The sequence below is a fragment of the Danio rerio genome, chromosome 5 (genome assembly GCF_052040795.2).
Source record: "Danio rerio strain M-AB ecotype USA chromosome 5, GRCz13ab, whole genome shotgun sequence".
NCBI lineage: Eukaryota > Metazoa > Chordata > Actinopteri > Cypriniformes > Danionidae > Danio > Danio rerio.
In genome coordinates, this window is record NC_141025.1 from 2713005 (window position 1) to 2726542 (window position 13538).

The 13538-nt window shown below is 35.4% G+C and overlaps 1 protein-coding gene and 1 long non-coding RNA gene across 2 annotated transcripts in view; one reads left to right on the plus strand and one right to left on the minus strand.

The window, feature by feature from the left end:
• Positions 1–13538, minus strand: part of LOC147843780 (uncharacterized) — a 27370-nt gene that overhangs the window by 7985 nt on the left and 5847 nt on the right. The window contains exons 2-3 of the long non-coding RNA XR_015490854.1: positions 5028–5142; positions 2500–2574 (exon numbers count right to left, since the gene is read on the minus strand). This is a non-coding gene — a long non-coding RNA (uncharacterized LOC147843780). The remainder of the gene's footprint in view (positions 1–2499; positions 2575–5027; positions 5143–13538) is intronic.
• Positions 2004–13538, plus strand: part of pla2g4cl1 (phospholipase A2, group IVC (cytosolic, calcium-independent), like 1) — a 21953-nt gene continuing 10418 nt past the window's right edge. The window contains exons 1-14 of the mRNA XM_087253208.2: positions 2004–2047; positions 2527–2552; positions 4353–4464; positions 5003–5145; positions 5278–5479; positions 5556–5658; positions 5736–5876; positions 9484–9549; positions 9640–9684; positions 10309–10551; positions 12272–12400; positions 12742–12819; positions 12900–13054; positions 13136–13301. Of these exons, the coding sequence (XP_087109334.1) occupies positions 2527–2552; positions 4353–4464; positions 5003–5145; positions 5278–5479; positions 5556–5658; positions 5736–5876; positions 9484–9549; positions 9640–9684; positions 10309–10551; positions 12272–12400; positions 12742–12819; positions 12900–13054; positions 13136–13301 (1609 nt within the window). The 5' untranslated portion in view covers positions 2004–2047. The remainder of the gene's footprint in view (positions 2048–2526; positions 2553–4352; positions 4465–5002; positions 5146–5277; positions 5480–5555; positions 5659–5735; positions 5877–9483; positions 9550–9639; positions 9685–10308; positions 10552–12271; positions 12401–12741; positions 12820–12899; positions 13055–13135; positions 13302–13538) is intronic.

Consider the following 13538-nt stretch of genomic DNA (forward strand, 5'->3'; position numbering starts at 1 on the left):
TTGTCGAGTCCAAGTCAAGACCAAGTCCTTAACCAGTCGAGTACAAGTCCAAGTCCAAAAGGGGTAGAGTCGGACTTAAGTCCGAGTCCTTAACATCCGAGTCCAAGTCGAGTCCAGACAGTCATAAAACTCATTTATTAGTTTTTTTTTAGCTTAGTCCCTTATTTATCAGGGGTCACCACAGCAGAATGAACCACCAACTAGTCCAGCATATGTTTTACGCAGCGAATGCCCTTCCAGCCACAACCCATTCACTCTCATTTACACAAACACACACACCACAGCCATTTTAGTAAATTCAATTCCTCTACAGCGAATGTGTTTGGACTGTAGGGGGAAACCGGAGCACTCGGTGGAAACCCATGCCAACACGGGGAGAACATGCAAACTCCACACAAAAAAATGAGGAAGAGTTAAAACTTTTGAATATTGTCCCAATAACATACTTAAGCTAATAACTAACACTAATATATGAACTCACACTTTACAGAGCAGTTGTTTATAGTTTGTTTACCATCTAATAACGCCAGTGAAACTTTGTGGAACTTTTTTAATAAAAGACATTTTTACTTAAACTATGAACAACTGATCTGTAAAGTGTGAGTTAATATGTTAGTGTTAGTTATTAGCTTGTGTATGTTTTTAGGACGTTATTCTAAAGTTCCAACTTCCTCATTTACTAACAGTTAATACATGAAGAGTAATTGCAACTTTAGAATAACGTCCCAATAACATATATAAACTATTAACTACCAGGGCAGAACTGAAAGCAACAGGCTTCACCGGCCGCACCCTGTGGTAAAGATTGGATTTTCCTTTTTTTTTCTCCCCCTCCTCACCTCACTGTTTTATAAGTTGTTGTAAAAAAAAAAATTATTAAAGAAAAGAAGAGAACCCAGTCCAGGAGACTCGAAACAAGCAGAATTCCTTTATTGAGACATGTTGGTTAATCTGCAGTCATACACCGTCTTTAGGATGTCCATGTGTCTGCAAGAGCCTACTAGAGGTCCGCAGTCTGCAAGTTTCAATCATGTCTCTCACAAGTCTGAATTAAGACAAAGATTTCATGTCTATATTGTGTTCTTAGGAGGAGGGGAGATGGCTAAAACAAAGCATGCAAATTCAGTATTGGAGTCGGCAGGGTAAACTGCCTTTTCAGGTCTGATCTCATCATGTTCTGGAGACAGAAACCGCTTGACCAGTTGACCGAAAAGAGTAAACAAGTTGACAAAACTGACACTTTGCATTACTTTGGATAATAAATTTATATTTCTACACCTAACAAGTCTTTAATAAGTACTTTACTAACAGCTTGTTCATGATCTATTAATATTTTTTTAGGTATAGCTATAAATCAGTAAAATACAGCTAACAAGTCATTTATAACATGTTAACTAACAGCTTGTAAGTTGTCTATTGGCTATCTATAAGGCACAGTTATAAATAATTAACAAACTATTAACTTTTATTTGAATTTAATATTTTTTTTATTAAATTTTTATTTAACAAGTAATTTATAACTCATTAACTAACAGTTTATTAATGGATTATTAACTAGTTATAACGAATAGTTATTCTAAAGTGTTACCCACATATTTACTCTCTATGCTTATGGCAACTGAGTCGATTCAGAGTCATTGACATTGCATCCATTTGATCAGCTCACGCATTCCCTGAACATTAAACCAAGAACTTTGCAGCTATTTTTTTTTATTTTTTTTTATAAAAGTTAAAACATATTAGCTGGAATCTATATCAAATCATGGGACACAAAAAAAACTTGAATACTGCATAGCATCTTCTGCATTGCAAGATCTCAGTGAAAAGATCCTTATATAAACATGTTCAACAACCCGTTGACAGTGAGGTGCCTGATTGATTCACAAGGAAATCTCCATTTTTTTCTGCAAGTGAGTCATTGATCAATCATAACCACACCCTTATGATTATGCCTGCACTCGCAGTGTAGTTTTAGAGCCCTATAAAACAGCCTGAATGTTGCTATTGGCTTGCTCTTGTTGGTGAAGACTCAAGATTTTCAGCAATAGTAAGTACATTATTAAAAGCTATTAAAATGTTAATAATGCAGGGCAATTGAAAACTTTCAAGCATGTGACGAATTCAGCATGTTTCAGTGATTAGCATTAAAACTGTGTTTAATATGGTCAATAACAGTGACTTTTACATAAAAGTGCAGAAAATATAATTTGGGTGATTCATATTTCAAAGTTGAACATTTTCTAATCATTGAAATTTGTTCATTATTTAAAGACACAATGAATAATTCTTTGAAACAAAATGATGCTATTTTTACTATAAAGAAACTGAAAAGCTGTGTGATTATATAAAGCTTAAGTAATGAGCTGTACTGCATCTTTTACACTTGAAAGTGATTTTTACTCTGTATAAATGTATGTTTATCAGTTGTTTAGCAGGTTTTAACAATTACGCTGTGACACATTTATTTATCTGTCTGTTTCTAAACTATCAGAAACTTACCTTTATGTCGACTCCATTGTGTTATAGATGAGTGCATCCAAATGTCGGAAGAGGTACGTAATCCTGCTGTGAATTCTGCAATAGAAACAGTAAAATTAATTTTGCATTATTTAATTAGTCTACCACAAGCTGAATAATAAATAAAATAACTGCTGAAAATAATCTTCAAACTTACACGGCTTTCCAGCATATTCATGGCTCGCTCCAAACAAAAGTGCTTAAAACAGCTCACTTCAAAGGGCCCTTCAGAAAGATAGATTACATGTAATGCAAGCTTTTCGGTCCTGTGACACATTGAGCATTTTATATTTGTGACCCTGATGACAACCTGACATAGGTGTAATGCATGAAACAGGTGTAATATATGTTCGCATTGAAGTGTTTACTCTGAAGGTAAAACTTAAGGGATTAGGACATGAGGCATTTAGAATAGAACACAGCCTTTAATTCATTTTTATTAAGTCTATTCTATATAGTTTACTCAGTTCAGCTCTATCTATCTATCTATCTATCTATCTATCTATCTATCTATCTATCTATCTATCTATCTGTCTATCTATCTATCTATCTATCTATCTATCTATCTATCTATCTATCTATCTATCTATCTATCTATCTGTCTATCTGTCTATCTCTATCTGTCTATCTATCTATCTATCTATCTATCTATCTATCTATCTATCTATCTATCTATCTATCTATCTGTCTGTCTATCTATCCATCTATCCGTCTATCTATCTATCTCTATCTGTCTATCTATCTGTCTATCTATCCATCTATCTGTCTATCTATCCATCTATCCGTCTATCTATCTATCTGTCTATCTATCTATCTATCTGTCTATCTATCCATCTATCCGTCTATCTATCTATCTCTATCTGTCTATCTATCTATCTATCTATCTATCTATCTATCTATCTATCTATCTATCTATCTATCTATCTATCTATCTATCTATCTATCTGTCTATCTGTCTATCTCTATCTGTCTATCTATCTATCTGTCTATCTATCTATCTCTATCTATCTATCTATCTATCTATCTATCTATCTATCTATCTATCTATCTATCTATCTATCTATCTGTCTGTCTGTCTGTCTGTCTGTCTGTCTATCTATCCATCTATCCGTCTATCTATCTATCTATCTATCTATCTATCTATCTATCTATCTATCTATCTATCTATCTATCTATCTGTCTGTCTATCTATCCATCTATCCGTCTATCTATCTATCTCTATCTATCTATCTATCTATCTATCTATCTATCTATCTATCTATCTATCTATCTATCTATCTTGTAAAAATGGTGTTTTCACACAGTTGATTTAAGTTAGGAAAACGAAGGAATTAAGTTAACCTATTAGTCTTTACAAATTTAAGTGGATTGAACACAAAACAATTACGTTGTCCTCAACAAAAACATTTTTAAAAAGTAGTTGGAACTAGCAATATGAGCTTAATTTTATAGTTTTGTAGGGGAGTGCATCTGCATAAAACACAAACTTATATAAAATATACAAAATAAAATGTTAAAATTCACAGATGAAAACACTGGAGTCTAACAGTATTGAGGTACAGTAATTCAATAATCAAATGTTGAAAAAACACTGTTTAGTCTTTACTGTATAAACAATAACTTCACAGTTAATCTTTGTTAAAGGGTTAAACTTTATGATTGTCTCAGAATGGATTAAACTGTCTTAATCTTGGAGTAAATATCACAGCATTAGCTTAGAGATAAACTTTGCTATGACTCAAAGTTGTGTGTTCTGAATTGTGGTTTGACATTGCAGATCCCGCACAGCAAACATTATTTTGTGTGTGTATCTATCGATCATCTTTCCTCTGTAGTGGTGAAGTGAGAATTGAACCCTCTCTGAACAAGAGCGAGCAGGAGTTTGTAGCCAGAAGGAGAATCTCTGTTCTGCAAAGCCTACAGAAGCTTTCTACACCATGCAATCAGGTAAAACGCCTTGACACATTTAAATAACAGCTTTTACCACGGGTGTAAAGCTCAGTGCACTGAGAGCCACTTCAGTATTATGGCTGTCCCAAAGGGTTGGTTATTATATTTACATTTATGCATTTAGAAGACGCTTTTTATTCAAAGTGTCTTACACACGTGAACATACATCAGCATCAACAAGGCATTTGCGCCCACAGAACTGCCGCTCACTGGATATTTCCTCTTTGTCAGACCATTCTCTGTAAACCCTAGAGATGGTTGTGTGTGAAAATCCCAGTAGATCAGCAGTTTCTGAAATACTCAGAGCAGCCCGTCTGGCAGCAACAACCATGCCACGTTCAAAGTCACTTAAAGCAAGAAGCAGATAATAAATAATTTTGAGCTGCTAATGAGTGACAAATGGGACATTTGGAGATGGTTTTCATCTGATATTAATTTATTCATGACACTAGGCAAGGCTGAATATATCACTATCGTACAATACTGCTATCTTTGAGTACACTGAAGGTTTGATTTGTGTGTGTGTGTGATTCAGGAAAATGTGCCAAACATTGCATTACTGGGTTCTGGAGGAGGACAAAGAGCCATGGTGGGATTGCTGGGATGCCTGGATCAGCTTGATAAAGCAGGTCTTCTGGACTGTGTGCTTTATCTGAGTGGAGTCTCTGGATCCACCTGGTAACACACACACGCACACGCACACACAAACACACACACACACACACACACACACACACACACACACACACACGCACACACACACACTCTGTTGCATGTCAGAAATGAGAGCAGTGTGTTGTTCTTCTGAAGGTGCATGGCCTCCTTATATCAGGAACCAGACTGGTCCACTAAACTACAGACGGTCAAAGACAGAATCTTCAGCAGAATCAGCGGTCCTGCAGTCAGCTTGAAAGACAAATTTGCTAAACTGAAGAAATATTTCAAAGGGAAAGACCACTTCAGCTTGACTGACGTCTGGGCAGTGCTGGCCGTCACAACATTTGTGAAAGAGGTCAGTGACTATTCATCACAAGTGGATATGAGTTCAGTGTATTACATTAACATATTTCTGCAAAATAATTCTACAGATCGATGAACACACACTCACAGATCAGCACGGCCACAACAATAAAGACCCGTTTCCCATCTACACAGTGATTGACAAGACCTGCAAACAGCGCAATAACGGAGGTGTGTGTTTCTCTAAAAGTAATGTAGAGTTCATATTCTCAAATCAGCTGGTATAATGGTGTATTGTGCATCTACAGATCCCTGGTTCGAGATCACTCCATATGAGGCAGGTTATTCCCTCAGTGGAGCGTTTGTAAATGCCTCCACCTTTGGCAGTCAGTTTCATCAAGGCTCTAGGAAAAGTCAGCAGAATGAATTTGACATGCTGTACCTGCAAGGTAACAAACTCTGCTACAGAGAGCATAAAGTTGAATTGTATTTCTAGTGTCTAAAATGCTCTGACTGTGCTCTGGTCTGATAACCCTGTGCACTGTGATTGAACAAACAGCTTATAAATGGCTGTATGTAAGTTTATAACTCTTCTAAAGCATAATTAAATTCAATTCAGCTTTATTTGTATAGCGCTTTTACAATGTAGATTGTGTCAAAGCAGCTTCACATAAATGGTCATAGTTACTGGAACAGTGTGGTTCAGGTTTTAGTGTTTAAGTTCAGTTCAGTTTAGCTCAGTTCAGTGTGATTTAATCATTACTGAGAGTTCAAACACTGAAGAGCAAATTCATCGATGCGCAGCTCTACCAATCCTGAACCATGCGAGGCAGTGGCGACAGCGGAGAGGGAAAAAAACTTCACCTGATGAGAGTGAAGAAAAAAAACCTTGAGGGAACCAGACTCAGTTGGGCAGGACCATTTTAATTTCTCCGCTGGCCAAAAGTCTTGTGCAGAGATTCAGTCGCCGTGGTTTAGGCAGGAAGATGGCCTCAGCGAAGACTCGTCTGTCCCTGGAACGTCGCTGGAATCAGACTCATGATCTCCACTCCCCACGACCATCAGCGCAGCAGCAGCTCAGGATATGGCCTGGTCCCGGATATGGAATCCTTGGGATCATCACGTCGCTGGTCTTGGATCCAATCAGTGACTCCGCATAATCTGAGGACCTCGGGATGAGTATCCCCAGGTGAAAATAGAGAATAAAGAGAATAATTAGCGTAGCTGCTGTTCATCGTGTATATAAGCAAGATGCAGAAGCCTGTGTGGAACCCGCTAGGTGATGCATTGAGTGTATGCTTTAAAAACATCAGAACATGTGTGCAGATACTTAAGAAACATGATCAGTGAACATCCTTGTTTATCTGAAAAACAATGCTAAAGTCAGAAACTCTGCTTTAAATATGTACGTTACGCGCCGGAACAGCTGTCTTTGTTTTGGTAATTTAATCCCTCCATTGCCAGTTTAGTCAATTATATTTCAGCACCCCGGGTTGCCTTGGTGGAAAACAGCGCATTTCATTCATTCAGTCAGGAAGACTCTCAAAGCATGTGTCCGTGACCAAAATGCAACCTCTGGTGGACCAGTAGCACATGAGGTGGTTTTTAATTAGCCAATAATATAAATATTACGAACGTCAATATTAGGTGAGCAGGTTCCATTGTAAAGTGTTCAATTGTTAAATGTAGATGCTGAATCACTGATAGGTTTTGGTTTTGAATCTAAAGTTCAATTTCAAACAGTTTCTTTTATTTTCCAGGTCTGAGGTGAACTATCTGCTGCTGCTTTCAGTAGTATGGCAATAAATGTGATGCAAAGTGGCATTCAGACTCACATTATTAGCATTTAACACTGAATAAAGCACATGAGGTGTAGCTGAGCTGATCATTGTCATTTATCCTGTTGTTCAGCTGTGAGAAATAAGTTGTTTCTTAATTATACATTTCAGGTGTTGGTTAGGTGAAAATATGTAAAATATTCCTTCTATCACGTGCCATTGCTTTATATAGAACACGATCCTTAAGGCTTGAAAATCAGGCTCACTCCTGTTGAACCTCAATCTGGCAACCTGCGCTTGCGCTTGTTTGAGTAAGGTGAAGCTGCAGGCCTGGAGACCCAACTGCACGCTCAGACCTGCGCGCACAGACCTGCACTTCCAGACCTATTGTTTTCTCAGACAGTGCCACCTGCTGTTGGGTTGACCCAACTGCATGCTCAGAACAGCACTTTCTAGCAAGTAGCAACATTAGAAACGCCAGTATAAGGTTATTGATTATTAAAGCGATTCCTGAAAATGACCAGGTTTTATGGCATAAATCAATGTGTCGTAAAATATTACACTAAAAAACTATTTTTTCAGTGTTTGATCAAAATTAGTGTCAAAAGATAGCATTAGTTTAGGGTATTTACAGCTTGCTCTTATTACCGGTGTTATTGCACCATTCTGGGACACTTTTATAGCAATGTTTTCTGGCAAAATAAAAAACCTTAAAGTAAAAATGTTAAAATAAAATGTATAATATATAATGCAATTATTGCTTGTAACATATTTTAGTGCTATGTAGGTCTACTGTACATCTGTATTATCTATCTGAAAGCGCTACCCGAGACAATAACAGTAACACAATAGCAGTTTATCAATTATTAATAAGTTCTGTAATGATTACAAATACGTTTTTTGGAAATCACAATATCAGTTATTCTGCATAGAATTTACAATATGAGCTCTCTTAGGTTATATAAAAAATAATTAACTTGTGACTTGTGTATTTTTTCCCAGATTGCTATTACAATTCAAAAAGGGGGGCCAACACTAATGCAGTGCACCAAATGCTGCAGAAATTTACAGTTTTTTGCTCGAGAAATGAAAAATCTCCCCAACAAGAATGCTTCAACTTCAAGCATTTATTTTATTTGATGTTATTTTCTACGTAAAAAATAATTATTACTCCAATTATAATTTTTCTCTGCATTGTTTACAGACTGATGACTTGTAGGACCTAATGAAAAGTATACAAAAAAAAGTTTGTTGTGAGAAAATTACTCCTAGTACTATAATTTATTGTATGTGAAGAAATTTATTGTATATGAAGATAATATTCATTTCCTCAACTCATTACGAAACAGTGATAAATCCTTAATGGTTTAAAAAAACAACAACAACAAATGTCTGAAAATATTGAAGTAACTGAACAATATCTATTTACAAATACAGTTAATAAAAATACAACAGAATTAATGCATCAAATCAAAATCTAGTATGTTTAATATTTTGTATAATAATGTGTTCAATCATAGCGTAATATTTTATAGTAGAAAAATAGTTTAAGTTACAATTTATAAGCAGCTGAATTCAGGTTAGTCGATCTTTCAAACAGCAGGTGGCACTGTGAATGTCTGGAAGTGCAGGTCTAGCCGTCTGAGCGAGCAGGCCTGAGCGTGCGGTTGGGTCTCCGGGCCTGCAGCTTCATAATGTTGGCTTGTTTTGATCCAGGATTGCAATACCTAGTTTCACCACTGGGTGTCAAACTTACATACTGCACCTTTAATAGTTTAATTATCTATTAATTTATTTAATAGATAATAATTTTCGCTTACGTGATAAATGGCATTTTGGGGACTAAAAATGCATAATTTTAGGATGTGTTAAAAACTACTGGCCATTCTCCATCCCCACAACTCTAGTTAATGGCACAGATAATAACAGATTTTTGCTGAAGCAATGCCTGGACTGTTTTCTGGATGTTTTCTGTTAGATTTTGATCTCTTTTGTGGATTTTTTTAAATGAGAATTTAAAAAAAGTTATTCTACAATGGATTATTTTTTTTATTACAGTTTACATTTTATATTAAAAAAGTCACAAATAAAAATGTGCAAATTGTAAAAACATTACTACTGTTAAATGTCTAAATAAATAAAACTCACTACTGCACTGTTACAAGCTTAAAATGATAAACAAATTTAAATTTAGTGCATTGTCATTTTTGTAACTAATTTACTAATAATTTCTGAGTGAAATGTGTATATATTTTAAACATTTCTCATATTTCTGCAGCTCTGTGTGGCAGTGCTTTGGCTGATGAATTGGAGATTATGAAAATGCTCTGGCAAAAGATAAAAGGTGAACAACTGCTTTCTTCATATATTTGACTAAAATCTGCTTTAAGTTAACAGTTGTACTTCATAACTTCATTTATTTATGTTTTGGCAGAGCTCTTCCAACAAAAAGATTTAGTACTTGAGGAATATAAAAAAGGTAAATTATTTCATTAGAATTTTGCTTCCACCTATGTCATCTGTTTATTATAAAATGCTATTTATTGTTGTGAATAAAAGCCTAATTCTCTGCATCATCTCTCAGTCTTTAGGGTCAAGATCCTTCTGAAAGCGTTCTAATGTTGATTTTTATGTTAAATTGGTTAAAATGGTTAATATTACATTATAATATTTAAATCACAGAAACAATTTACATTTCACAACATATTCACATAGAAAAGTTTAATTATCATTACTTCGTCTTTTATTTTTGTTTTTACAATATTAGTTTTGCTGTAATTTTTAGTAACAATGGTGCATTAAAGTATTTACTAACAAACTACTATTGAAAAATCTTGTGCAACATTTATTAATCATAGTTCAGCAGTTATTAATGAATTAATAAAATCCAAAATGACAATAACTGGCATTATAAAATATTTATTTCAATAAATGTATTATGTTAGTAAACTGATTTAAATTGATGTTAATTGATTAAATAAATACAGGTTTGGTGAGCAAAAGGACTTCAACATTAAAATGAAATGTTTATGAAATATTTTTGATTATTGCAATCTTTTGGCCAGTAGAGTAATATCCATTTAATTTTGCCTCCATTGTGCAGATCAGCAAGAAAGGTCACAGGAAGCAAAGGGAAAAGAGAAAGAATCTGCATTGGGAATCAACCTTCAGGGGGGATTTAAAGTCAAGATGCCAGAAATCAATGTGTTTCCTTTCAAAGATTCAAACTCGGCATCTGTAGACAAGTGCTATCAGATGCTCATGAATCTTGTGGATATGAATCTCGCTGTTTTGAACGGCAAAGATCCTTCAGCTCTCGATGAATCCATCAGAGCAAAGCTGAACGGTGAGTTATTTCTACAGTCCCCTTCACCCAGTGAATAACCCAATATGTCATTAAAATAAATTGATCAGTTTCTGGATTAATGCAGGAAGATATTGGATAAAAATAAAAAATAAAAAAAAAATCGGACAATGTGATATTTCGTTTTTCTGCAATAAATAGTGCAATTTAAATACAGGTTTATTAGATGCCTTGAATAACTCTAGTAGATTGGATTAGATTCAACTTTATTGTCATTACACATGTACAAATACAAAGCACCGAAATGCAGTTTATGTCTAACCAGGAGTGCAATAGCAGCAAGTGCAGGATATAAGTATAAGATATAGAAAAACTAAGGTGATATTTACAGAACATTATATACAGGCTGTATTATTTGGAAAGTGTTCATTAATTCAGATTGATTGCAATAGAAGATTGAATCATGCATAAAAATAATAAACAAATTACAAGTATTGTTGCTTTATGGTTGTCAAACAGTATTCGGGTACAGAACATGGAAATAAATCAAATGTAAAAGAACACATTGTTTTCGTTGTATATATCAGGGGTGTCCAAACTTGGTCTTGGAGAACTGGTGTCCTGCAGAGTTTAGCTCCAACATGCCTCAATATACATGCCAGGAAGTTTCTAGTATACCTAGTAAGAGCTTGATTATCCTGTTCAGGTGTGTTTGAAAGGGGTTTGAGCCAAACTTTTTCCCACCAGGACAGAGTTGACACCCTAGGTATATATAATAAATGTCTTTTTATTAAAGGTACAAATGGTACAATTTATTGTGCCTAAATGTTTTAAACCATTCATACGCACACGAATGTGTCAGACCGGAAACGCAAGCTTGCGCAACAAGTTTCGCAGTTCACTGCGTTGCAAAGTTCAAGCTTGGTGAACTCTGACTTGCGAAATCGCATGACTTGACTGCGTGAGACCAATCGAGGATCAAAACATGACCTCTCTGGACAGAAATTTAAAATATGGACCAATCACTCTTTTTTAATGTCTAGTCAATTTTGTTCAATCCCGCCCCTTTTCGCAGCACCATACGACAGAATTTCACAAGCTCAAACTCTAGTGTGACCACAGTATTAGCTGGTTTAGTTTTGTTTGATCAGGGTTGGAGGTGAAATCTTGTTCACACTTTACAATAAGGTTCATTAGTTAATGATAATAAATGCATTTACTAACATAAACAAACAATGAACAATACATTTACTACAGTATTTGTTCATGTTAATAAACGTTAGTTAATGAAAATACAGTAGTTCATTGTTAGTTCATGTTAACTCACGGTGCATTAACTAATGTTAACAAGCTTGGACTTGGATGTAAATAATGCATTAGTAAATGTTTAATTATGATTAATAAATGCTGTACATGTGTTGTTCATGATTAGTTCATGTTAGTAAATGCATTAACTAATGAACCTTATTGTAAAGTGTTACCGAAATCTGCAGGAACGTAGATCTCCAAGAACAGGATTAAGCACCAATGCTTTCTTTCTTAAAATATTCATAGTCACAGGCAGACAAAACAAACAAAAAAAATTATAAACGCTAAGGCTTCTGTTCAACTATAAAGCCAATTAAACTTTGCAGATGTGACTATTGCAGATGCACACATTGCAATATCAATGCTGAAAAGATACATTGTGCAGCCTTATTCTGGATATATATTTATAGTTACACAAACTCTAATAAAAGCTCACTTGCGTGCATATCTACAGATCTCTCTGGAGGACAAAGTCAGCGGATTTTGGACAAGCTGAGACCTGCTGATAAAACATTGTGTATGAAGAATTACACGAAGGAACTCTGCAACTTTCTGACGGATCAGTTCAATTTATGGCCATTTGGTAAGTTGAACGGTCTCTAATATTGATGTATCGATTCTTTACGTGCTCCAAAATATAGACAATTTAACAATACAATGTATGCGTTTAAACCGACTGCATATCAAATAGAGCAGGGGTGTCCAAAGTCGGTCCTGGAGGGCCGGTGAGCTGCATAGTTTAGATTCAACTTCCTTTAACACACCTGCCTGGAAGTCTAGTATACCTAGAAAGAGCTTGATTAGCTGGTTCTGGTGTGTTTAATTGGGGTTGGAACTAAAAAATGCAGGACACCGGCCCTCCAGGACTGAGTTTGGACACCACTGAAATAGAGTCATTACATCCCTACTGTGTTTTCATTACAGATGCTTGGATGTACATCTTTACATGTATGGATCTGTGGATCTGGGGCAGGAATTATAACTTTCTCCATGACATTACAGGTGGGAACAGACCAGCTATTTTAACTAGGAACTCAAGTGTGAGGTGTAATGAAGACTCATTTTACACTGTGATTTTTCAGATGAAGCGGTGCCTTCCACCTTACCTAAAGGTGATACGAGAGACTACATAGATGCGGGGCTGTTGCTGAACTCACCCTACTTCTCTGTGCTGAGAAAAGAAAGAAACGTTGACCTCATTATTTCCCTGGATTTCAGTGAAGGCGATCCTTTCCTGGTATTAAACATATATAAATCTCAACAGTTTTACTCACGAGCTGCAGAATATTAATCAAGCTGTGTTGATTTACTACCACAGACGGTGAAAGATGCTGCAGAGATGTGCAGGAAGCAAAACATCCCTTTCCCACAAGTCAGAATTCCTGATCAAGACATCGAGAAACCCAAGGACTTCTATGTGTTTAAAGGCCAAAACACTCCAACCGTGATTCACATCCCTCTCTTTAATGTGGTCAACTGTGGAGGCAAGTTAAGATCGTCTAGCTCAGGGTTTTCTGCACGTTTATTATTATTTATTTGTTGCCACATCATCAACTTAGGGCGATTTCATGGCAAGATGGATATACACAAAAATATTACATGATAAAAACTAATTTGTATTACAATAAAAAGTTACTTGGATAAATAAATAAAATTCACACAAAAATATATTCAAAGTTAAATATGATTTTTTCAGTTCAATTTTTGATAAATAATTTAAG